The following is a 25,847-nucleotide window of genomic DNA, read 5'->3' on the forward strand; positions in this document are numbered from 1 at the left end:
CCTATTGAGATAAACCTTACGTATCTTGTCCCAGTTCCATAAGGTCTTTATTGGGGATATCAGTGGATAAACTGGTGTTCTCGGTACCATCTGTATTGGAAATGTTTTTCTAGCCTCCTCTTCCACTCAAAAAAAAAAAAAAGACAAGAATACCAATATTGTAAATATGTAATGTTTAAATGTTTGGGGCATGTCTGCTGCTGCATTCTCATAAAACTCTAGTTGTTTCAGCAGTCACGTCGTTGAAGCCCTCTATAAAAGCAGAGGAGGAAACACGCTTTTGGAGGTTGTGGGCTTTTAGCCGAGATCAAATAGTGTCATTTTGTACCTTGAAGCGCAGGGCTGCTGACATGAGCTTTTACTGGATACGATACGGTCTGTGGTCTGGAGGCACCAGTCTGCCCGCCTCGCTGCCAGCGCTCACAGCTTCTCCCAGATGACCCAGTCCCAGCGCAGAGTCTTGACCTCATGCGTTTTCAGCACTTCAGAGGTTAATTTTGTTGAGGGATCAGATTTCTTTCTAGGGGAAGTTTCTGATGATCACCTTCCAGCCAGGCTTTACTTTCCAGTGTCTTTCAGAGCTGCTGAATGTGAAAGGCTCTGTTGGAAAACAGCCTTGCTCCAACTTTTTTTTTTTTCCAAGTCCCTTCCTAGATAGTCGAGTTACAGGCTGGTTTGTTTAGGGGGGTGTTGGATGGTAGCCTAATGAAGGTATCAACCTGCAAAATAAATCTAAGCCCCTTTGCTGGAATTCTGCATGGGCAGCACGGTAGAGAAGTGCTTTGGCCGGGGAACATTGCAAGGTAAGAGATTTTCTGCACTTTTGAAAGCACAAGAGTGGGTTGTGTTACACCTCTGTGTAAGTGGGTTTAACTTTGTGTGTGCTGGCGGCAATGGAAACGCGGTAGGTGACGGAGTCAATCCGAAAAGTTTTCTCCCTGCGCTACACATTTCATTTGAATCGCTGTATGGTGCATGAAATCAATGTATTTTTTAGTAGATTACAGATATTTTAATAACATAACAGGAAAGTCCCCACGTGAGAACTGACAGCTCTTACTGTATTTATTTTTTTTCTGGGTTAACTTCAGGACTCTGTGAGATTTCTCGATAATTATTAGCACCTCATAGGTTGCAATCTCTCCAGCTATCTTTCCGCTAGCATTACAGGCTTTTAGCCTCGGAAAACTATGGGGCTTTGTTGTAGTTTAGCCCTGTAAGTTTGCTTTTTCTGCAAAGGAGAAACCTCTGTGGGAATGAGCTCGCTCTGCAAGGAAACAAAGGCGTGTGTGAGGCTGCTTCAGGCCAGATCACAGCCGGGATTGCACTTGTTTTTTAGGATATAACACACGGTTCTCAGTCTCAGTCTCAGTCAGTCCTGCACCGATTTCTGCCAGCTTCCTGATGTGACTGAGTAAGGTTAGAAGATCTTTTTCCTTTTTAAGATTTCTTTCAAATAAGCCTATTTTTAAAGGTTGACACAAAGTAGGAGTTATTGGTACTACTTAGGATGTTGCAGCTCTTACAAGAAAAAAAATGGTTTTAGAATGTAGCTGACATCTTCCACACTGCTTGGTAATACTACAAAGAAGAAAGTATCTCTCTTGATTGTTTCAGCCTGTTCTGTAAATCACTGGCATGATAACGACACTTGTTTTTCAGTAGTTTGGCTTCCCGAGGGACAGTGCTGATCATATTAACACCTTTTATTGCCAAGCTCAGCTTTATTTCAAGACAGACGTCAGGAGGCTGTAATGCATTCAGAAACACAGATTTTGTATTTTTCTCCTTTTTTTTTCTGATGGGAGAAGAGTGTGCAAGCGTTTGCAGTATCTTTGTCTCCGTGTGCTTCACTGCAGCTGAGACTGCTGAGAGAGGGGAGCAGCTCCCTGTGTGAAATCTGTGGTTTGCTGTGCAAGGTGTTTGACCTCGCTCAATTTATGTAGAGGCTTTATAGCGTCTTCTGAAAAAAAAAAGAACTACTTCAACAGTGACTGTGAATTGCTTCAGGTCTTCATGTATACATACCACTTAATTTCATGCCTGCACGTCTCTTGCTTAGGTTTACAGCCTGCAGACTTTAGGAGATTTGCATTGGTGTCAGTAGTGGAGTTAGTGTCTGGAGGGATTGAAGCAAGACTGGGAGGTGAGGGAGATGTATTCTACCTGCCAGCTGCTGGAGGCTGAGCTCTGTGGGTGTGTTTAGTGGCCGCCTTTCCCTGGGTGAGGCTGCCCTGTCATCCCAGTTGGCCATTTGTGCTGGAGGAGTGGGTGGGTGAGTAGTGCTGGCCGGGGGGCAAGTAACCACAGGGGCAGGTGGGTGCAGCCCCTTCCGAAAGCACACTCAGCAGCAGGGGATTTAAATGCCTCTTGCATAGTTTTGTTTCCGTCCTACCCTTCATTCCTTTCCTTCCACATTTTAGTTACGTCAGTCCTGTAAGAATTCAGCTAATCTCTTCTTTTTCTTCTTGGTGTTTAAGCCTGTTTTTATGGTGTTTTGGCCAGGAGGCTGCTGGGTACCAGTAACTGCTGGGGGCTGTGGAGCTTTCACCAGCGCTGGAGCAGCGTGGAGGTGGGCGATGGGTGTCAGAAACCCTGTTGGGGTTTTCAGTGAGTGCTGCATTAAGTTGTAACTGAAATAGAGCCTTTGTGTAAGAGGAGGTGATGTGATCCCAAAGGTATCTGCTGTTGGGGGAGAAGAAGATAGAAACTGGGCAGTAAGGCAGGAGCAAGAAACCCACGCAGCCTGGTGTTTGGTATCTCCAGTCTCCATCCCCCAGGCGGGGAACCTTCTGGAGGAGGGAGGTGTTTGGGCTGGGGCCTAGCCAAGAGGGAGAAGAAGGCTCTTGCAGCGGTGGTCCACACCTAGATGTTTGCCAGGGATCTCCTCCCCATTCCCTAAGTCAGGGGGGAGCGCAGGGAGCTGGGGCTGTCCGTCGCAGCATCCCCAAAGCCTTCGGCTTGGCGGCGGGGGGGTGGTGGCGTGTGTCGCTGTCATTTTGCAGGGATTTGTTCTCCAGAGAGGACCGGAACCTTTGTACATGAACAAGGATTTCTGACTTTCGTTAGATGAGTTTCTCAGCATTTCTGACTGACTTGGAAACAAAAGCATAACAAGCAAAGCATGGGGATTTTTTACATAATTATAACTAGGATTTAGCACTCACCTGACTGTGATATGAAGACACAGATTTTCTTTCCTGCTTTTGTGGGTGCAAATCAGTTAGAGTCAATAGAGTTGCACAGAAAACACCAGGAGTCAATCCCATGGCCTTTAAAGAGGGGAGGGGAGGGTGCCCTTGCTCCGTGCACCCGCTCCGGTGTTGGTCTGTACACTGCATTTAGGAACACAGCAAGTCTTCAGACAGAACAGTGAACAGGGAACACCACAACTAGGGGAACACCACAACTACCGCTTGTAGGTCACGAGTCTAGGGAAAAGGAGTTGGTGGCTGCTTGGAGCATTTCAGGCTAGATTTTTCAGACCTAGCTGGGAGTTTTGTGTTCGTTCAGCACTTGGGTCAAAGGCAGTGCCTTGCTTTGGTCCTCACCTTCCCCCAAGGCCATGCAATGCCAGAGGAACCATCCTGGTGAGCTGTAGCCAAAAAAACAAGTTCCTCCAGTCAAGCATTTTGCAAGTGAGTACAGTTGTGCTGGCTGCTGCTGGGGTGACACGAGGCGCTGAAGGACGGAAGGGTCTCTGAGCACAACATGTGCGGGTGAAGAAGACGCCGTTGGAATTGCTGCTTTAGAGCAGATGATGATGAATTTCGGTAGAAAGTCTGCTTCCACGAAGCTTTAGAGCGTTGCAAATGATAAACTGCCTGAGATTAGCTGGGTTTAGCAGCTCGTGTGTGTGTGTTCGCTTCAAGTTGGACAATGGCTTGGTCAAATTCCTGCTCAGATTTTAAGGGACAAAATAAAATCCAGTGTTTTCTAGCTTCTACAAATGTTTTCCTCCCCAACTAATTTATACTTTTCTTCTATAAGTTGTTCTTTTTTACAAATAGCTATTTTAAATACAGATCTTGAGACATTATCATGGATGAATTCTAAACAGAGCTGACAGAGAGCTGCACTTCAGCTTGGTGGTGGTAAACCAAATGATCGCTAATCATGAAAACGATCTGAGTAGCTCACAGCACACTTAGAGCAGTTTAACTCTGCACCAAAAAATGTCATTAAATTAATGAGATTCTGCTCCAGAAAGAACAGCTGGAAATGGTCTGTGTTCATTTTGCCTGGTTTACTTTTCACTTTTCAAGGTCTGGCTTTACAAAGGGTTTTAAGGTAACAGCCATGTCCCTGGGCTCCACCTTCAGTTAGACACAAAGTGGTTTATTTTAAAATGCTGTAGTGACCTGTAATAAGAAAAAGTAACTGAAGACATGGAGAAGGTGGGTGACTAATAGCCATGTAAAATGCATTAATTAAATTCATTTCTCTTTAAGCAGATTTCCATCCATTCTTTTGCAAATGGTTATTTGTCGCGTTTCATAGCAATTTGAAAGGAAAACTGTGCAAGTGTCTGTATATGGTTTTTGAATTCCTCACGCAGTGATGTCAGTATTGTAGGAAATCCCAGAAGAAAACAGTGGGAACTGCAGTATTTGGTATCTTCTGCTATAGCACACTTACCTGTATCTGGCTTTTTCCTTTTACTTCTTTGAAAATGTTGCAAAGTTTCAGTTATTTTGTACCGCAACTTTTTTATGCTCTCCTATCAACACTTTGTTGTTGTTGTTGTTGTTCTACTATCAACTCATAAATAGTTAAATTTTTAGGTAGAAGAGGATAATTACCGTATTTCCACTTGAAATACTGTAAAGCCCCAAGGCCTTGACTTGGGCAAATGTATTTTTCAGCAGCTCGTTGTAATTTTGGTTTTGACTGAAGATCCAGCAAAGTTAAAATCCACACCCATCTTAGAGAAGGGTGCGTTTTCAGCCTTTCTTTAGTAGGTTTTTAATGACTCCTTTGCCTTGGACATGCAAAGGGGGAAGATTTCTGCAGTTTGGGGGCTGTCCTGAAGATTACACCATGGTTTCAGGTGCTGTCCAAGTTGACAAAGAAAAACTAATTCTGTGCAGGATGATTATGCAAGATGGAAAAGTGCTGATAGACTGTGGAAAAATACAAGTCTGAGCCTACCCACTTTGCAAACCTGTTTCAAAAGGCAGCTTTGAGTAGCTGACCTGGTGCTTTGTGTGGGGGTTCTGTGGTCGCATTAGGGCGAGCAGGCTGAGCTGAGGGAGAGGAGGGTGCTTGATTTCGTAGAGAGTAGGAGGCAGCTTTGTGGGAGGTTTTTAAGTGATGGTAGTGATGGTTTTTAACTGGATGATTGTTTAATTTTCATATATAATACACTTTTAAGATTTTTTTTTTTTGTAATTTTCAGTAATCAAGTAAAGTTTCAGGTGATTGATCAAATAGAGAAAGGAAAACCCAAACATTTCAGCTTCAGGTTATGGTTGAGTAGACTTTTGCTGACATTAGAAGTTATTAATTGCACCAGCTAAATTACAAAGATGTTATCGTGGCTCTGGGAGCCAAGAACACCATAATTAGGAGAGCTGTTAGATTCCCCGTTCTGCTTCCCTTGCTTTTGCCTTTAACCATCGAGGCACTGGATCGAGGTAAAAGTGAACTAATTCTTGTGGAGGGTTTGCTGTTGTTTCAAGAACAATATGAAATAGAGAAGCACGATTTTTTTAACGGAAGCTGTCCTCTCGAGAAGCTGCAGCAGATACGAGTGTGGAGCTGTGTGTCCTGTCCTGTCCTATGTCACAGCAAATGCTGTGTGATGGGCTGCTTAGGGCAACGAGCTTTTAATGTAAGGAATCATTGACAGAGGGTTAAACAGTATACGTGCTTTAATTGCATTGTTTTTGTAGCACTATATGTTGTAGGCTCATAAAGTTGCTTGCACTGGCATCTAATTTAAAGAGTCAGTGAGTTCTACGTGCGTGTCACTTAGATTAAAACTGTCTCTAGTGTTACGCCACAGGACAGCATCAGTAACTCTTTCTGTAGGCTTTCAAAGTTATTTTCAATTTCTTAAGGCGTTGTGTTTTCTTGTTCTTTTTGACATCCTATTGTTCTTCTAGCTAGTGGCTGACCCCTCCCACCCCCCTGCTGGACCAATTTTTGAAAACCAATATTGAGCTGACACAGCATCTTCTCGTGTCAGGACAATCGCGTTGCTTTGTTTCCAGCAACCAAAATGCCAGACATCTGTCTTTGAACCTTAGAATACCTAATCAATTTAGTAAAAGGTTAGCGAACTTGAAAATACAGAGTTTCAGTTGGTCATAGTTTCCTTCAAAACATAAAAGACTTAAAGCCCAGGATATACTAAAGGGGAAGTCGCAGCCATCAATGTATTCCAGGGCATGCTTCTACCTTTGTCCTTGGGCACATGTCCCCGCTCAGAAGGGCACTCAAATATTCCCATAATGCCTTAGATTGGCCTACTAGAGTCAACAGGACTGGTTGATGCCAGTAAAACTACTTATGATTAACATTAGGCACATTCTTTATATGCTGATGAGCTGGGAGCTGTGATGGTTCAAGAGTGGCGAATGGCTGGAGAGGTAACATTTCTGTACAACTATTGTCATATCTCCCTAAGAAGGAAATTAAACTGTTAAACGTGGCAAACATGTGCATTGCTGGTATTATTATTATGATTTTATTATAGATTCAGAAATAGAAAAAGTGTTATTTGCTACACAAAACTTTGGAAAATGAGGGGCATATTTTTTAAAGTAGATATTTTAATAGCTTTTGTAACCTTATTTATAGACTTATGAAATCTAGGAATTGTAATTGCTTTATATTAGGGGTTTTGAAATAGAAGTAAATACGGGCCTGTTTTTTTTAAAAAAAACCAAAATTTAGAAGTAATATAAATTCAAGTATTTTGCTTTACAATTTAATCGCCTACTCTAAGAAAAAGGTGCTTCAAAGAAGTCTTTCAGGTCTTTTCCAAGTTTCCAGTTTTTCCATACTGGATACTTTTGGGGGAGATACAGATATATAGATATGTTTGGTGGGGGGTTCCCCCCTTTATATTCCATGATTTATCTTTATGGTCTGCACATCTTTCATTGTTATGCTGAGGAAGATTTTGGAAAAGAGCAAATAAAACTGTTGTGTCAAATCTGGCTGGCTGGCTTTCTCAGACTCAGGGGGTCATGCGTTGCAGTTGGAGTTTTATTTTAGCATGTGCTTCTCATCTGTCTTACAGCAGATTCCTCTTTAAAAATATCCAGGTGAAGGCAAATCGGGGCAGGGGAGGAAGGGTTGTAGCTCTAAGTTGTAGCTTCATCACACTGTAGATTCCAGCTTTTCTTGTTCCAATCAGAAGAGCTGGAGTGTCTGTGGATTTATCAAACAGTGTCTGGAAAAACTTTGTGCAAAGTCAGGCCCCTGCCTGTGACTGGGACACTCCTGGAGGTCAGTTGGAGCTGGCAGGGATGAAGTGTCACCTCAGGGCTCCCTGGAAAGGAGCCTGCAGCGCAGGGCTCAGCGCTTGGTCCCGCTGCCTGTCCCTGTCTGTCCCTGTCCTCCGCCAGCAGAGCAGCCTGGCAGAGCGCTCCCAAATTTCCTGAAGGTGAAACTGCTGAAACTGTTGATCCTCGCTTCCCAGCTGGCCTTGTGTGCCGTGATACAGGCAGAACTGGCACAAGTGGCTGCGCTGGCAGACTGATGAGGGACCCTACCTGGAACCCTTTCTGCAAGCACACAGAGTAGCACATCCCCCAGGACACGCACAAGATTGCTTCAGGGTGAATTTTTTTTTGTGCATTTTAAGTTCCATCGCTGTGTTACGGCTCAGCAAGGAAGTGCTGTGCTTTAGCTGGGAAAATGAGCAGACTGTTTTCATTTGGCACCTGCAAGTAGAATAAGGCTTGTAGAAAGAATATTCTTCCTTTTGAATGATGATTTGTCTTTTGACTCTTGTTTTCTACCTTTGTTGTGCTTTTTCTCCAGCTGGGATGACAGCAGCTCTGTCAGCAGTGGGATCAGTGACACCATAGATAACCTCAGTACCGATGACATTAACACCAGCTCCTCTATCAGCTCCTATGCCAACACACCTGCCTCCTCCCGCAAAAACTTAGAGGCACAGGTAAGATTCCTGGTTTAGACCAGTAATTGATATTTATTATATTCTCTGTGCGACAGATGTAGCTGTTTTAAGGTGGATGAACTTTAGCATGTGGACATCCTTCGGTGCAGATGGCATCACAAAAAGTGGTGGTAACCACATCATCATATGTGGCATTTCTGAATATTTCCTCTACACATGCAGTCCGTGGCATCTCTGCTGCGGTGGTGTGGCCACAAATGGCTTCTGCCTTCCTAGCGGCACCGCTGTACAGAAAACGTGCATCATTACGTGGGAGATATATATATATATATATATATATTTAGCTCTGGAAAAGACATTATGTATTTTCTTAAAGAACAGAATTTAATTAAGTCAACATGAAAGTTCAGAGATGGTTTACACTTCCGTCGGAAATGTAAGTATGCTGGGCAAATGAGATAGATTGTTTTAAACTTCCAGAGCTGCGTGTTACTGCAGGCTTTCTATTTTTGGCAGCGTTTCATAGGAGAATAAATTTTATGTCCATCGGCAGCATGTGTGTACGTTTTGCACTCAAACACCACACATACAAGGAGAGTGAAGCAAGTAAAGGTATCAGTTTTTCATTCTTCAATTAGACTGCATAATGCAGAGATTTGCGATAATATAAACTGCTTTTTTCCCAAATTAAGTAGAATTTTGTTTGGAAAAGTGCAGGACAAAGAAGTTCTCTGTGCACCCACCTGCTCAAGGGACTCGAGTGCTGTGTGTTGAAGCAACTGGGGTTCAGGGACTTGGCATTGCAGCAGGTGGAGGAGAGGGATGTAGGCATGACCTTCTCCTCTGTTTCTTTCTTCTTTTATTCTTCTCCAGTCCTTTTCATGACCAGACCCTAAATTTGTTTTTAATGTCAGTTTTCATGTAGACGTGTGGTTGCTGTGAAGTGTTCCTCTGCCTTACACGAGCATATGTCGGTCTTTGTTCCATTGCCACGAAGTGCGTATTTGAGCCTACAGTAAAGATTTCCAGGTAGCTTCTGGTCTTGTATCAGTGGTTGCATATGTGCTTGAAACTGCAGGGAGAAAGGAGTTAAGATCTATCAAGTGTACTCTTTATTACATGACAGAGAGAGTAACATAGACAACTAGAAGCATTTTTTGATGGTTGTTACTGTCTCAACGTTGTAATACTGTTGAGAAAAAAAAGGAAGAAAAAGAGACATGACTAAACATTCACCTAAGGAAAAGAAATAGAAACTCATTTGGTTTCTATCTTTGGGTGGATCAGATTCTTGGAAACACCTCTAAGAGATCAAAATCTGTGTTGACAAACTCCTCTTCCTCCTCCACAACTATCAGAGCATCCAAGAGAGTGCAGGCGTACATCAGAAGAAAGCAGCTGAAGCTGGTGCAGCCAGTGGAGCGTAGTCATTAGAAGACGAAGCTGGGAGCCAAGACGTACAAGTTGTGATTGCAGTTTTTTGATGTGTGTCTGTGACCCGCTTCTCAGTTTTCAGGTCTGACAATATTTGTCTAGGTATCGCTATTATGTGCAAATTGCTGTCCCTGAAATACTTTGTATTCATTTGAACAGAATATCCTAATCTTGTCAGCCAAGGAAATGGGAATAGCTTGGTGTAATAGAACCACGTATAGCTTGCAGAGTTGGGTTTTTTTGCTGCCCAGAGTAGTCCTCAGAGCTTGGCACACAGTGAATGCTGAATATATGCTTTTTCTGACTTAGCTGGAGTGCTGTATGCTGGCCTGTGCTCAAGTTTGCATTCTCCTGGATGGTGAGCCACAAACGACTGGCAGACGTCTGCAGAGGGACATGGACTTTTATTCTCAGGGTGCCCACTGCTTTGGTTCTTCTAAAGAGTAGGAATTTAACTTGTAAGCTGCTATGATTCTGCCGCATATTTTTGAGATGGTACAGCAGTCAGATTTCAGTTAATTAAAGAGGGAGCTTGAAGCTAATACGTGTGCAGCTGGGAGTCCAGACACACAATACAGCCACATCAAAGGAGAGAGCCCTAACATGTCAGTGTCCGCTGATAAAATCAGTAACTTATGCAGAATCATCTCTGCGAAGAAAGAAGGCATGGTTGCCATAGTAAAAAAGTCTCTGCTAAGAAACTGTTTTTTCAGAGCTGCTTGCCCTGGAAGCTGTAGTTCCTTCTGCTTTGAATAGCAGGACTTAAGTATGATATTAGCTCCATGGACATTTGTATTTCTACCCCCTTTTGATAACAATAGTATGAAGATGTTCCCAAGTTGGTTCTGAAGAAGGTAGTGATAGGAACCAGAATTTGCCTTACCATGTTCCAGTGTCTTGTTCCAATTATGCCAGGCACCAAACTACTTCTTTTAGCTATATGACTTCTGAGGGCCTAATATTTTCCCCTTACATTACACAGATTTCCATAGGGTCCATTTTACATGGCACTGCATACAGTATGCCTTTAAAGTCACATCGTAAACATATTTTAAGGAGGAATTGAGACCTGGTGGGCATTTGAAAATAGCTTATTTAACTGAAATAAGATGGGAGAGGGGAAGAGATCAAGTAATAAACCTGTTCACGTAATGCTAAGAAGATCAGAGATGGAAAGGAAACAGTTGCTTTAAATAGAAAAGAGACATCTTTAAGCTGTTGGATCAAAACTTCTCAGTTGGATCAGAGCAAAGACGACTTTGGCCTGTTCACAGCTTCATGAATAGATTTACAAAACTGTAGGAATAAGGTGAGAAATCCTGGTGGTTACCACTGCTCCCAGCTCCGTGGGATGGGAGCTTTGCTCCTGGCTCGTGCTCGCTGGATCTTGCCATGACCTCCAGCAAACAATATTTCCACTTTCACCTACTCCGGGCCGTTCGGGCAGGTGGAGTTTCAGCTGCAATCCTGAAGTCAAGTTTCACTGTGCTTTGGTTTTGATTCCTTAGTCATGTTTCTGTGCTGCTCACAGTGTTTACCGTTAAACAGAAACATCTCTGGCCAGAGGGCTTCAGGGGTGGATGTGCGGCATTTCAAAGGCTATGGAAAAAACTTTGGCTGTGGGCGTAGTAGCGGAATGAAATGAAAGAGAGCAAAGGTGGAGGGCTTGTTGTGCTGTTCTCTCTGTTGGGACTGCCCTGTTCTCACAAGTGTAAAGGAGGGCAAATAGAAGGTATAGGACTATTTCATAGTCAACCTAAACTAGAATAAGCCCTAGCAAGTAAGTGTATTTCTTGCTCTTCAACATTAACAGTGTAAACACTCCATTCCAGACAAGGTACTTGAAGCAAGTGACTAATGAGAGCACATGAGGGATGATGTTGAGGTGGTTTTGTTGGTCACTTATTTGTTCTTGCCTGTACTCTCTTCCAAGATCTGTAAATGTAGGGGGCACTTACGTGAAATGATGATTTTGGAGAAACAAGGGACAGGGAAACAATCACACTGTGGGTTTATTGCATGCCTGCCATAAATAGAAAGGTAACCATCCTGCTGCCTTGCAGCCTTTCAGAGAGAAGAACGCTTGAAAGAAGGGTTTCATTCAAGCCTACGCTAAGTTGCTCTCTTTGTATGGAGAGACAAGGAAACAGCATTTGTATAGTACAAGAAAATAATATCTAAATGCATAATGGAGTGAATGCTTGTTAGTCCAATCACTTGATATGCAGACAAATACCCCAGGCCCTAGCTATTCCACGTGACTGAAGAAAGACCATTGTGATGTGTGGTGTCAGCTTTCACACGCTGATCCTCGGACTAGTTTTTCAGGCTTTAAAAAAAAAAAAGTAATTACAGTAAAAAGCAGTGGAAATTAAATCACAACTCCCCTAGGTTCTTTAGCATTAATGGCGTGATCTGGTAGGAAAAGAAAAGTCATAAACTTGAAACGTACTTTAGGAACTTAAAATATAGTATTTTGCTGAAAGCATGGTGAATCCATCCTGTACTTTTCTGATGATGAATGCTGTGCTTTTCTCATTATCTAAATGGAGTAAAAGGTTATGGGCTTATAATGCTTTGGGGTATTTAAAATAATTTCCTTTTAAGTGATGTTACCATCCAGCTACTGCACAGTGCTGAGCACATTCCTCTTCTGCTGAGGCTGCAGGGAAGAAATGACTCTCAACATCTCGTCTAATTTGCCAGCTCTTACTTGGGAGGTTCATGATCAAGCATTGGATTGTTAGGCTCTGTCATGGTACTGTGATGGTTGGAGAACACGTCAGCTGTGATTTTTTTATCTGCATCATGGGCAAATGTCAGGATAGTTATCATTTATGCCCAATTACAAAATAGTTGGTTTGGTGTTTCAAAATTTGTCCAAGATAATCAGCAGCGTTTGAAAGGAGTAGTAGAATTTTGCAAGAGGAATCATTACCAATAGAAAGTGCTAATGTATGGGGAATGTATTATTTATATAGGATAACAGATGTAATTTAAGCATTTCTGAGAATTTGGGATAAGCTTGCTAATGAGAAAATTCTATATTTGACATTGAGCTTTACAAAATTCTCCGTAAAAGTCTGGTAGCACAATCAGTCTGTGCAAAGAATAGGGGAAAAAAGAACAGAGTTGAATATAAATTGAAAGTAAGGTAATGTATGTATTGAAGTCAATCTTGAGTATTGTTGGAAAGCTGTTGGGGGTTTATTTTTCCTCATTTCTTGGGTGTCCTTGCTATGTTAGATTAGAGTGAACAGCATTCCACATCTTCAAATCTGTTCAAAAAGCTGCCTCCTCATGCTCTGGAGATCAGGTTGCCAGATGAGATAGAAAAATCGCAAGAACAAAGGAGAGCTGGCTGCACAGGTTTGAAATGGTTTTTGGCGTTGCAGTCAGAGGGTTCATCAGAAATTTGAGATGGAGGATTATAAATGTCATGGAGCTGAATATGCCCTTTATAAATCAGTTGGGGGGCAGTCGGTTTTGTGGCTTTTTTCTTTAGTCTAAGGAGCATGGCTGTTCTGTTTTTTGTAGTTTTTCCCTACCGTATTAAAAAAAACGTCATTGCTGGGGTTCATTTCTTGCTGTGACTTTCTTTATCGAAGGCATGTTATGTTTGTCGATGCTTAGAGCTGACTGCTGTGTTGATTAATCAGTTCGATGGTTCTCATTTATGAAGCTTCTTAAAAGAAAGGCTGGCTCTGAAGGTTTGCATTGCGATTCCTTATCTGTCCTAGACCGACGCAGAGAAGCATTCCCAGGTTGAACGGAATTCCTTATGGTCCGGTGATGAAGTCAAGAAATCAGACGGAGGATCTGATAGCGGCATAAAAATGGAGCCAGGATCTAAATGGAGGCGGAATCCCTCTGATGTGTCAGATGAATCTGATAAAAGCACTTCTGGTAGGAAGAACACTGTTATTTCACAGACGGGCTCCTGGCGGCGGGGCATGTCGGCTCAGGTTGGCATTACCACACCAAGGACTAAACCTTCAACCACCTCAGGCACGTTAAAGACACCTGGAACAGGTGAGAAAAGGTGCAAGATATAAACAAGCCAAAAAGTGTGTTCGGTATGAAAGTTTAAATACTTTCCAGAGGCAGAACCTGAACTTCGGGTAATCCTCGCTTTATTTTTAGGTGTTGTTATAACCTATGCAGCATCTTGTATGTCCACATTTCTGTTTCTGTTCATTTGAAAATGCGTGTTTTGGATTAGTACACTGTGAAAGTTGTTTTCATGACAACTCTGGTCATAAGCCAAGCTATTAATTGGGCATGGTATTGCCATGTGAAGAATGAATAATGTAATTTCAACTTCTGAAGTTACGATTAACTTTAAGAACATATAGTATGTGTGGTTGAGGATATTCCCCCTGCCCCCCGCCCCATACTAAACGAGCATGTTAATTTATATGAAACACTATTTAGTTCTGGATTTTCTTATAAATGTATTAGTGATTTTAGCGCTTCCATATGCGTGAATGAAAATTGCATTGCATAATCAAGTAATAGAATTTAATACCTCTCCTCTTACTTGGTCATGTACACAGCTGTACATGAAAAAGTTCAAGTTAGATACTTTCTTGAACAATATCTTTTAGGAATGTTATGCTAATGGCCTAACACTACTTCTGTCTAATGATAAAAAAGGATCAATCTGTGGTAGCTACAGAGGGAAACATTTTTTTCTTCTCTGCCACTATTACATAAGACTGTTCTGCTTTTCATATTCTTGAGGGCAAACACACCACACACTTACTCTGGCAAGTCTGCATGTTTAACTCACCGGGGTGACCTTAAGTTCAGTGCAGACTGGATCATAACCTAACCGCACTCCGGTGGCTAACACGCTTTTGCTTTTCATGCTGCTTTGAGTTTCATCATTTGCTTGATGTTTTCAAGTCATTAAATATTAGAATTCTTTTTCTATTTTTGTAGGGAATGACGCCAAGGTATCAGAAAAGGGTAGACTATCTCCTAAGGCTGGACATGTTAAACGTTCCCCATCAGATGCAGGACGCAGCAGTGGTGATGAATCCAAAAAGCTTCCCACAAGTAACTCTAGAACAGCTGCTGCTAATGCTAATACATTTGGATTTAAGAAACAGAGCGGGTCAGCCATAGGCATGACTATAATCACTGCCAGTGGGGCAACTATCACCAGTAGATCGGCTACCCTGGGAAAAATCCCAAAGTCATCTGGACTCATGGGTAGAACCACTGGTCGGAAGACTAGTGTTGATGGCTCACAGAACCAGGATGATGGCTACTTAGCACTTAGTGCTCGAACTAATCTTCAGTATCGTAGTTTACCCCGGCCCAGTAAATCCAGTAGCAGAAGTGGAGCTGGCAATAGATCTAGCACAAGTAGCATAGACTCCAACATAAGCAGCAAGTCAGCCGGGTTGCCTGTCCCTAAGATGAGAGAGCCTGCCAAGGTCATCCTTGGAAACTCTCTGCCAGGATTAGTCAATCAGACTGATAAAGAGAAAGGGATTTCGTCCGACAACGAAAGCGTGGCCTCATGTAATTCTGTTAAAGTGAACCCTGCGTCACAGACGGCTTCTAGTGGAGCTCAGAGTTCTCACCAGCAAGGAGCCAAGTACCCCGATGTGGCCTCTCCCACTTTGCGCAGGTAGGCAAAACCTTCGTCGGTCGTGCGATGATGCTGTTAGTCGGAGCTGAATGATCAGGACTCTTCCAGCCAGGCCTGGCTGTGTTTTGTGGAGCACTTCATTATTTAGTATCCTACATCAAGGTCTTTGTATTTACATTTAATTTCACCTAAACAGGTCGACCAGTGTTGTAAATACTCAGTACATCACGCGACAGCGACAAAAATTTAAGATTGGAGGAAAAAAACCAAGCTGTCTGGCAGAAAGTTTGGCAATTGTGATACGAGTCTGTTGCAAAAACCATACCTGAAGGCTTTATCCATGCCGATGTCACAGGAATAAGAGTTTTCTTACCTGAAGGTTAATGAAGAGTTCTTGAACTGACATATATGTGACAAACCTAGAAATACTCTGAGGGTGGATAAAATTATAAATTGACAACAGGAGAGTTATTTCAGATTTTCATGACAGTGGCATAATTTGACCTGCCATACCTGGATCCTCATGCCTAACCCAAACAAATCTTACAGTTCTGTGGATTAGGCCAGGATGCTGTGAGACTCAACGTCAGGTTATTCAAATGTGCAGAAGAACCCTAAATAAAGTTACTGTCTAAGCTGGGTTGAATTTTCTTATTTAGTAATATTTTTTTAAACAAAAATCTTACCTGTCTTCTATTTCTCCACGACTACCTCATAAATTATTTTAACATTAACATTGAGTTGGTCAGGAATTTATTGATGCAGTGTGCATCAAAGCCTTGATATTGGTGGAAGGTTCTGTTAATATTATTTTCAATTTAATTTGACATTGAGTAGCTTGTCTGTTTCAAGTTGCGGTGTTTTGCATTTCATTTTGTCTTGACGCCCATGATACCCATACAGTTCTGCTCCATCATCCTGCTTCCAGTGATGTGAGAAGGCCACATTCCATCTGAAGCGCCAGCGCAAGCATAATGGCTGCGATGACAGCTTAGCCTAACGCTGTAAAGAGTTGCTGACTGTTTCTTTTTAGATGGGTGGTTTTATCTGAAGAGCCTATGTGAGGATAACTCAAGATGCTTCCTTGATTTTTCTTGGTTATCTTTAGATAGGCCGTGTCCTTTAGAATATTTAATTTTCGTCAATGGCTACATAAAGCCCAAGAGGCCTTTCGTTTCTATAGAATATGCCATGAGAAATGCAGGGGTTTGGTATTGCAAACCTCAGACACATTCATCCTGAAATTTGATTGGAAATTATTTTTTTTGATTACTAGAAATCCATATAGCTAGCTATGTAATTGAAATGCTACATTATAAATACATGAAACTTCAAAGAGAAGGCATTGAGGCTCAGTTTAACTATTTCCTCTTGTGATTAAATTGTCATGTGTTGAAATGCGTCAGAGCTGAATTGGGCCTCATCTGCTTATTACTAATTTCTAGAATGTCTGTAAAGAAGATTTTGAGCATAATTTTCGTAGTCAGTTGAGATTAGTTGGACAGGGTTTTTTTTTCATATTTCCTCTGGGACTTATAAGATTTTAATATTGAACAATAAATTAGAATCCATACCTGTATAATGATACGGATTTACCTGTAAATCTGTGAATATACGTTACTTCTATGCTGTCATAAACCATGAAGTTGTGTAACTCTGCAGTGAGGGCCGTCTCTGTTCTCTCAGTAGTCCCTTTAGCTCCGGTGTTCTCTATCTGGCATGTCCCTTAAGAGAAACCATCGTTTATCTTGATACATTTTATTACCAAATTGGGTCTTAGTGTTTTGCAGTATATGATACAGTGCTCTTCTGTTGATGGGAGAGGTGCGTGACCCAGGAGTCAGCTTGGATATGTCAATCTCTTGTCAGTAGTAGTAGGTAGGAGTAAAGAGATGTTCTTCCTTGGAGGGCACGTCCTCCCAGAGTCAGCCTCTGTATCGATGTGACTGGATTTTCTCTGGGCTGAAGGGAATGCTCTCCAAACGGCATCCTCTTCTGAAGACATTTGGTATGAGGTTGTGGTTCGCCCCGACTCTGCCTTTAGCAGCAACAGGTTTCCGTTTGTGCCACACTGCAGCATCCTTCCAGTTGTGTGAGGGCTGCTGTGAAACGGTTCAAGGAAGTCTGCATAGCTTTAAAAACAACTTGCAGAACTGTTGGGCGAGGGATGGGGTTTTCTTAAGCTCTAGGATCCTATCTCTACGAGTACAGTTCCCAAGTAGGGGGTAAGCAGCGGCGTACGAGCAGGAACACCCTCAGCTGATGTTGCTGCTGAAGGCCATGTATCATTGCAGTGTGGTTTGACATTTTTCTTCATACTCGCTTTGATAAGGTTAAATCTAAATAAAACCTGGACTCTAAAGGTCTCTAAATCCTTGCTTTTATCATTCAGACCAGCTTGTCTGAGTTGGGACCTCCTTATCCGTGAGGTGTGGTGTCCAGGTGAACCAAGTTTGCCAGATCCATGCTGATCTTCAGTATGTTTACTTCGAAAACAATTTTGCACTTCTGAGAACTTTCCTGTTGACTGATAATGCGGGCACTGAAGTCTCTGGGCAGTGCAGTTGCATCACAGGCAGCAGTGATGCAAACTGGGGATGCTGCAGTCATCCTCCTGCAGCTGTGGTTTTGTGTCCCCTCCCTTGAGTTCTGGCACTCCGCTAGTCTTTTGCTGAGCAAGTTCCAGGTGCCAAAGCCTGTAAAATCTTACTCTACACTCAAAGCCAAATAGTTTCCAGCCAGCTTGGCTGCTGAAATGAGACAAACCTACACGTGATATCTCTAAATGTTTTTCCTGTTGCATCCCAGCAAATGCTGCTTCTGTGCAGAGCATATGGTGCCTTGCACAGAATTTTCCTGGACAGCAAACTTTCAACCTCTAATGTTCCATGCTGCAGGTTAATCAACAGAGTGTTTCTCTGGTGTCCTTTTTTCTTCAGGATCAGAAGATGATGTGGCTGCATTTTGGTTCTGTGAAGCTGTATGTTAGCTTTGTGAAAGTAGTGTTTGACGATTCAGACAAGGCACACCTAAGACAGATTTGAAGCTATCATAATTGTCTCTGGGCTTTGTTGAAGGCAGAGTGAGCACAAGGAGATTTGTAAATTTGTAGTTGTGTATGTCCAATCTATGATTATTTACTTAATGTTGGCTTTATGAACTTAAGAAGATCTAGACCATAGTCTAGATATAAAATATCCTTGCACTTAATATTCCATTTTATGTATTTTTTCATGTCTCTTTTGACAGACTTTTCGGTGGCAAGCCTAGTAAGCAAGTTCCCATCACAACAGCTGAAAATATGAAAAATTCAGTAGTCATCTCCAATCCTCATGCTACTATGAACCAGCAGAGTAGTCTGGATTCACCCTCTGGCAGTGGTATGCTGAGCAGTGGGGGCAGCAGTCCTCTGTATGGTAAAAACACAGATATGAACCAGTCTCCGCTAGCTTCTAGTCCCAGTTCGGCGCATTCAGCTCCTTCCAACAGCTTAACGTGGGGTACCAACGCAAGTAGCTCTTCGGCTGTTAGCAAGGATGGCATTGGATATCAGTCTGTGAGCAGCCTTCACACCAGCTGTGAATCCATTGATATCTCTCTGAGCAGTGGAGGTGGGCTGAGCCATAACTCCTCCAGTGGCTTGATTCCAACCTCAAAAGATGATTCTCTGACTCCCTTTGTCCGAACCAACAGTGTTAAAACTACGTTGTCTGAAAGGTTAGTGGGTTTTTCTGTTTTTTTTCCATTCAGCTTGTCTGTATCTCCAATGTGAATGAAGTCCCAATAGCAGCAGCCAGCATTGCAGATGCAAATCAAGTTGTTCTTGTGAGATAATACTGAATGGTTTTACTAGAACATACGGGGAAGCAATTCTAGGCAAGGAGCCCAGTGCAGGGCAAGAGAATGGGTTCAGGTCATAGAATCACAGAACAGTTTTGGTTGGAAGAGATGTTTGAGATCGTTGAGTCCAACCTTTGAATGTGAGGGTTTTGAATTTGCTGTGGTAGCTTGCGTCACAACTTCAAAAAAAACCCCTCTCTATTGTTGTTAGCATTTTGATGTGAGAACCCGACTGTTTCTTGTTAAACTTTGTGTTTGTAACATTTGACAAGGTTTTTAAATGGGAGGTCAAGCTGAAAAGGCAAGACCCTGTCTCCCTCATCACGTGTTCCCTTCTCAGCCTCTCCCTGCTGCCCTGTCCCATCTCCAGCTGCTCCCTGCGGCGTTTCGGTTCCAGGCATTCGTGTGAGTGGTTAGTGAACCTGTCTGGGAGATGGCTCCAACTGGAAAATGATCACCTGAATTGTCGGTTCCCCAGCTCCTTACACGTTCGATATCTGTGCAGACACAGAGCAGGAGCTGGGAACAGGCCGGGCAGGGAGGGGAGAACGCGACTGGTTTTTCAGCATCAGAGCTGCGCTAACAGCACGTGGAGCGAGTACCGGAGTAAACCAGGCAATGGCTCGCAGTGCATGCTCTCCGCGTGACCTTTTGTAGAAGGCAGCAGGATTCCTGCAAGCATTGGGAATCGGCTACATCCTGATGTGTAGCTGTGTGGTTGGGTAGCGAAAGGTTTGTAGTTGCATCTCAACAGAGAAAATTACCACTGAATATAATGTTTGGGTTTCTGTTTGTGTTTTTATTGTAACTCCTTTCTGTTCTCTCCCCTTTTCATTCTAATGTTCCTTCTCTTGTTTTCTGTCTTGTTGGACGGATTCTTCTAGCCCTCTTTCTTCCCCTGCTGCTAGCCCCAAATTCTGCCGAAATACTTTGCCCAGGAGGCAGGACAGGTAATGCTGTCTCAGGACAGGCGTACGCACAAGGCTGTAGGTTTTGTTGCCCATCTCGGTGAAGCAAATTGTTTTGTGACAGACTGTGCTCAGTTGAGTCCTCTGCTGTGTCCATTGTTCAGGTGTGAACTGCTACAAAGACATGCCAGTGAGAGTCCCCTCAAACCCCCATCGATCTACCCAAATCAATCTGGAGAACCGTCCATGGCAGAGCTGGCGTGGGTTTGGTATTGCTCTTGTTGCTGGGAACATCTTTTGCTTTGTTTTGGGTGGTTTTTTCCACCCTCCCTCATTTCTTTGCCAAAGGCAATTTGAAAGTCTTGCCATTTTTTTTTCCCTACCGATCTAAACTCTCACTAGCATTTCAGCATTCCTCTGGCATGCTGCTTTTCCCGCTGCCTTTCAGGCCTGTCCTTTTTGTCGTGAAGTCCCCGTGTCATTCCGTGTCGTCAGTCTTTTAGTGTAGTTTGGCTCATGTATGTTTTGCAGGGACTTGGGTACATCCACCCCTGTAAAGATGAATGCCAGCAGTAGGAAAAAAATGACCTGAATCTAAACATTCTAGCTCACGGATGTAATTTTAATCACTCCCACGCCGTAATTCAGCTGTAAGGATTGTCTTTAAAAGAATTCATTTAAGCACGTGGATATTTTCTTTAAAAAACAAAATTAACAGGCTGCTCAGTTACAGTTGTGAAAACATAAATATTTGGGGTTTGGACTCCTAATAGATTCATTTGACTTTGCTAAGGGAATTTAAGTTAAGATTTGAACATTTAAGCAATCTGGGCTCAATCCCTCTACTGCCGTACATTGCAGCTGCCTAACACAATTAGCTGCATTCTCTAAATGGTGTCTGCTGAAAGAATTGACGGGAGGGTGGTTTGGGCTTGAAGATTCTCATCAGTTTTCACAAACAGTCTGCCTCACGCCTGCTGAAAAGCGTATTTCTAAGCATCCATTTGTTGTTTAAAGAGCCACTTTTGTTCATTGTGGGTAGGAGAAATAGCAAAATCACGCTGTGAACCGATGAGATTCCTTGGCATGGTACCAGATGCATGTTTGTGCATATCCACACCGGGGTAAGGAGGTTTTTGCATGTCTCTGAAGGAAGGTCCCAGCACCTTTTCCTCTGAAAAGGTGTTGCAGATGTTTGTACGTCCTTCGTCCTTATCTTATTCCTTCCCTTTTGTTCTTCTCTGAAGTTCTTTTCTTTTAACTTTTCTGCAGCGACCCACATCTTGATAGGAACACTTTGCCTAAGAAGGGACTCAGGTATTGGTGTTTCCACATGGTTTGACAGCTTTTGTTGTGGCTTTGGAGTTTGCTTTGTGTTTCTGTCGTGGCTGGTGGTGGTGGTTGCAGTTTGCAAGAGGGGGCAACAATATTCTTCCTTTCTTCTTCCCTTCTTTCCTTCCTTCTTTCTTTCATCCTCAAAGAAGACCATTGACCACTGTGCTTTTTCTCATCCAGTGGCTTCTCTGCTTGAGCAAGAACTGTGGCTTTTGCTGGCTGAATTGCTAAAAAGCATCTCATAAACCATGACTGGGCTTGATTTGAAAACAATAATTTTGCAGCTTCTGTGGCTGTTACGTGGAACAACTTGAGATCATTTTCACCCTGGGAGCTTTGGTGCTGATATACAAATAGAAAAGATTTCCAATATCACGCCAAGCCTTTTGGGATGAGATTGGGCATATTAATTTAAAAAAATACTTGCTTCAGAATACCTAAATAGATATTGCTCTTAGACATAACTTCTGCTCTTCTAGGGAAGAACAAAAAAATCCCCAAACAAACTTTTGGCAGTTGCCTTGTCATACATTTTGTGTATCCGTAAGATCATGAGTTTTGTTATAACATTAAAAAAACTGCATTGAAAAAGATTTTTCCATTGATACAAGCAATTCTAGTAAGACAGTCAACGTGAGGTGTATTAGTTACATGCTTTAAGAGTTACAGAATGTTCGGAAGGTATCTTAGACAACTTAGAAAATTGCAGCTTCAGAATTACTTCATGCGGTTTCTAGGATCACTGAGTTGATGCCTCGATGTTGCAGTTGCAGTTTTTTCAGTGCAGTACACATCGTTTTTCACAACAGTCTTGTCCTGTGAAACTGTGTGCTAAAAGCCTTTCTTAAAATGGCATTCTGTTTAAAATGTTTCTGTGGTTCTCAGCTATGTCTCTAATAAATAAAGACTCTCTTGTAAGACCGAAACATTTGAGTGCTGAAGAGGTAGGTATTAATGCTGGGAAAAAAAAATAATCCTTAGGATGTCAAAGAAAAATGGCTGTTTAAAGCCCCTTCCTCAATAAACTGATATATGTGCAAAGTTTAAGAGGTAAAGATAGTCAGGGACTGTTGCTTAAGTTTGAGGTATAAGCAGAAAAATAAATGCATTTTTGAGAGTGGTTTGAGTTTTTGCAATGTTAATTATTGCACTGTTCAGATTGATTTTAAAATAGCCTTAATAAGTGATATCTTGCTGCAGAGTATTTAGTTGGAGGAAATCTAATTAATTAAGTAGATAATATCAACTAAGAATAGGCTCCAAGCATTTAGGTTTTGGAAGGAGAGCTAGTAATTCATAAATGTTTCTCACAAGCAGATGGCATAGCATAAGACAGACACTGACATCCATCAGCAGACAAGTGTTTCCATGATGCTCTTTCTGTTGATACCTGTTCCCTGTTTCACAGAACAGCCGTGGTAGAGTACCTATTTCTCAGGCATATACAGAACCTGGTTTAAAACTTCGCTTAGGCTGAAACCAGCGGGTGTTTTGCCATTGGTGTTGGTAAAGGCAGCGTTTCTGCTGTTTCCTTTGCTTTCAGAAAAGGCTAAAGATAGTCTCCTTTATCATGATTTAAGGCTATTAGTTTTGTTACACCTCCACAGATCTCTACTTTAATGTCTCTGGAATATGAATTATTGGGTCACAACTTGTTTAAAAATCTAATAATGGCATCGTTGGCTTGAATTTGGTTGTAATATGGCAAAAAGCCAGCTAAGCTTTGTGACACACCAAAATACTTAGTGATGGAATTTTGACGTAACCTAAGGAAAGGAAAAGATTTCCAAATTACAGGGTGGTTTTTTTCAATCATACACATGTAGCACACACTGTATTTTATTCTGCAGTACACAACTTCCTTCTCTAGCTTTTGATTTACTTCTAGTTTGGTGAAGCCATAGGAAAAGATGTTTGGGTTTTTGGTTTGGGGTTTGGTTTTTTTTCCCAAACAGAAGTGGAATGAATTCGAAACAGCTTAGCACGTCTTGAAACAGCTCCTTAATTCAGAATTGTGTTTATTTTATATAATTTTAATCCTTAAATTCCATCCAAGAGTTCTTCCATCTTTCTTTCCCTCTCTCCCTCCCCAAGTCTTGTGACATTTCATCCCTCTATTTTTTAAAAAAATTTTAAACCAGTGTCAAAGTTCATTTGGGAAAAAACTGTCGGTTTTTGCAGGTATACTCCATCCTCCCAGCTCCGTAATCAAGAAGATGCAAAAGAATGGCTACGGTCCCATTCAGCAGGAAGGATACTGCTGCCAATTCTCCATTTTCATCTGGATCCAGCATAACATCACCCTCCGGAACGAGATTTAACTTCTCGCAGCTTGGTGAATAATTAGCTGTTTGAACAATCATAGCAATGCATCGTTGTCTCTTGAAAACAGCGTATTACACAGTATAATTCTCTTTCAGCAGTGCCCAGGTTCAACCTCAGGAAGCACTTTCCCTGAAATGAATGTGGCTAATTAGCATTATTATCTCGCATGCCCAAAGGTGGCATACTTGCAATAACTCTTTGAAAATACTTCTTTGGGAGTCATCACACATGTTGGTGTGTTTAAAGGATTGAAGACATTGCCTACCTGTTTCGGAATATTGCTTTAAAATCCAAGCGTATTACTTGCCATATGTGCCAGTCTCATCAGAGATATTTTATCTGTGTATGTATTTTTCAAGTGGTTCATTTGAAAATTTCACAGGGCTCAGTCTGAAATAATATATATCAGAAGAATTTTATCAGAAAAAAAGCCATTTCTTTGCTTTATTACACTGATACAAGTCAACAACTTATAAATAGAGGAAGCAATAAAGGCTGATTGGCAGGATCCATAAAGCACTGCAGGTTTTACTTGTCCCTATCAGCAGCTGAAATGATCTAATTTAAAGTGCTAGTAGTGCTCCTCTGTCGTTTGAGGATTAAATAGTTGCCTTTGCAGTTTGAGTATGTAAATCAATCCTGACAGTATATATATTGTGTTTAAGTCAAGGGACGGATGTTTGCTGTTTTGTTTTGACTTTCAGAAGCCACTCCATCTTTTCCAGAGCGATAAAGAAAGAACACGCAGGAGAGTTAAGCCTGTGCTGGAGAACTTCTTGTGTGGTGTGAATTTGCAGCAGCTTATGCGGTCGCTTATTTCTAGTGCAGTTCTGAGTTGCAAAAGTAACATTTTAGAGCTGACACTTGAGTGCACCAAGAAGAAACAGATTAAACAAGCAGCTTTAAATAAACCAACACTTAAGAAAATTTCAGCTGAATATCACAGGGTATAATTACATTGCCAACAGCTAACAAACTGTCATGAAAGTTCATGAAAGTACCTTAATGGTCAAAAAAAAAAGAAGAAAAAAGTGTAGTTGTAGACTCAAAAAATTAGCCCTTTGTGGAGAATATTGAAGATTATTTATGTTAAGAAACCTCAAAAGCTGTGTAGCCACGAGCAGTTAACAAGAAAAACCATGATGTTTTTCTGTGTTCTTAAGAAAAGAGCTTGGAGATACTGGAATCAAGAAGACGTCACTGCATTTAATTTAGTAACAACTGTTGGTATGAAAGTTGAGCACCTTTAAACTGAATTATTCTATCTTCCACAGTAGTCTCTATCAGTTCATAGTGTATATAGAAACAGGTAATGACAGGATACCAAGAGGAGCCTGCCAGTTGAACAGCAATTTTGTTGTTCTGTTTTTTCCACAGATCAACTAGTTCTTAGTAAATAGCAGGTAAAATTTTAGCACAAAAGTTATTAAAAAAATGTGAAACTGGTGTTTTGTGCTCTAAGCACTGTCTGGGAGAGTATTGGCTTCTGAGGCAAAAATTGGTATTTTATAATTCTTCGGACCTCATAGTGGAAAGAAACAATTCTGAAATGTACAACTATTAGGAAATCAAGGCTCGTAAAATTTGTGACTTATGTGCATAGAAAAATTCCATCCTTCTGAGAATTTGAAGGAGACTTCATATGGTTTATTCTGTGTAGGCAAAATACAAGTATGAATTCCTTTGGACATTTTAGTCCTTTCTGAGGAAGGACATTCCAAATTAAATGAGAGTTAGTTATGTAATCACTACAAGGTGTTAGTGAGTTGACTGACTTTGTAGAAGTATAGACATATCACCCAGTGTTTAAAATGTCCTTATTTGCTTGTGGTTTTTTATTCATTAGCTTTATTTGCATACCCCTTATTTGAATTCATTGAATTAAGAAAAATAATGAAGCCCAGAGAGGATGAAATCAAAAATTTATACCTTAAAAAAGAAAAAAGGATAGGGTTTTGGTAGTTGCGCAAAAAATTACTTGTGAAAATTTGTGGTCATGCAAATAAATTGGTGTTTATTCTTCACTTTGTAGCAAGCCCAACCACTGCAGCCCAGATGAGCCTGTCAAACCCAACCATGCTCCGGACCCACAGCCTTTCCAACGCGGACGGCCCTTACGACCCCTATAGCGATACGCGCTTCAGGAACAGCTCCATGTCCCTGGATGAGAAGAGCAGAACAATGAGCCGGTCTGGCTCGTTCCGCGATGGCTTTGAAGAAGGTCAGTGAAGTATGTGATGGAGGTGGGAATGATCAGAAGATGACATTCTCACATAAACCACATATAGAACTGGTGCTTTTCGGTTCA

The 25,847-nt window shown here is 41.8% G+C and overlaps 1 protein-coding gene across 1 annotated transcript in view; it reads left to right on the forward strand.

Annotated features, from left to right (window-relative positions):
- Positions 1–572: 572 nt before the first annotated feature.
- Positions 573–25,847, forward strand: part of NAV2 (neuron navigator 2) — a 55,270-nt gene continuing 29,995 nt past the window's right edge. Inside the window, 9 exon segments of the mRNA XM_009864352.1 lie at positions 573–803; positions 7,996–8,134; positions 13,270–13,561; positions 14,474–15,170; positions 18,381–18,848; positions 21,152–21,196; positions 23,396–23,463; positions 23,466–23,549; positions 25,572–25,760. Of these exon segments, the coding sequence (XP_009862654.1) occupies positions 706–803; positions 7,996–8,134; positions 13,270–13,561; positions 14,474–15,170; positions 18,381–18,848; positions 21,152–21,196; positions 23,396–23,463; positions 23,466–23,549; positions 25,572–25,760 (2,080 nt within the window). The 5' untranslated portion in view covers positions 573–705.

This window comes from Apaloderma vittatum, unplaced genomic scaffold (genome assembly GCF_000703405.1).
Source record: "Apaloderma vittatum isolate BGI_N311 unplaced genomic scaffold, ASM70340v1 scaffold36452, whole genome shotgun sequence".
NCBI lineage: Eukaryota > Metazoa > Chordata > Aves > Trogoniformes > Trogonidae > Apaloderma > Apaloderma vittatum.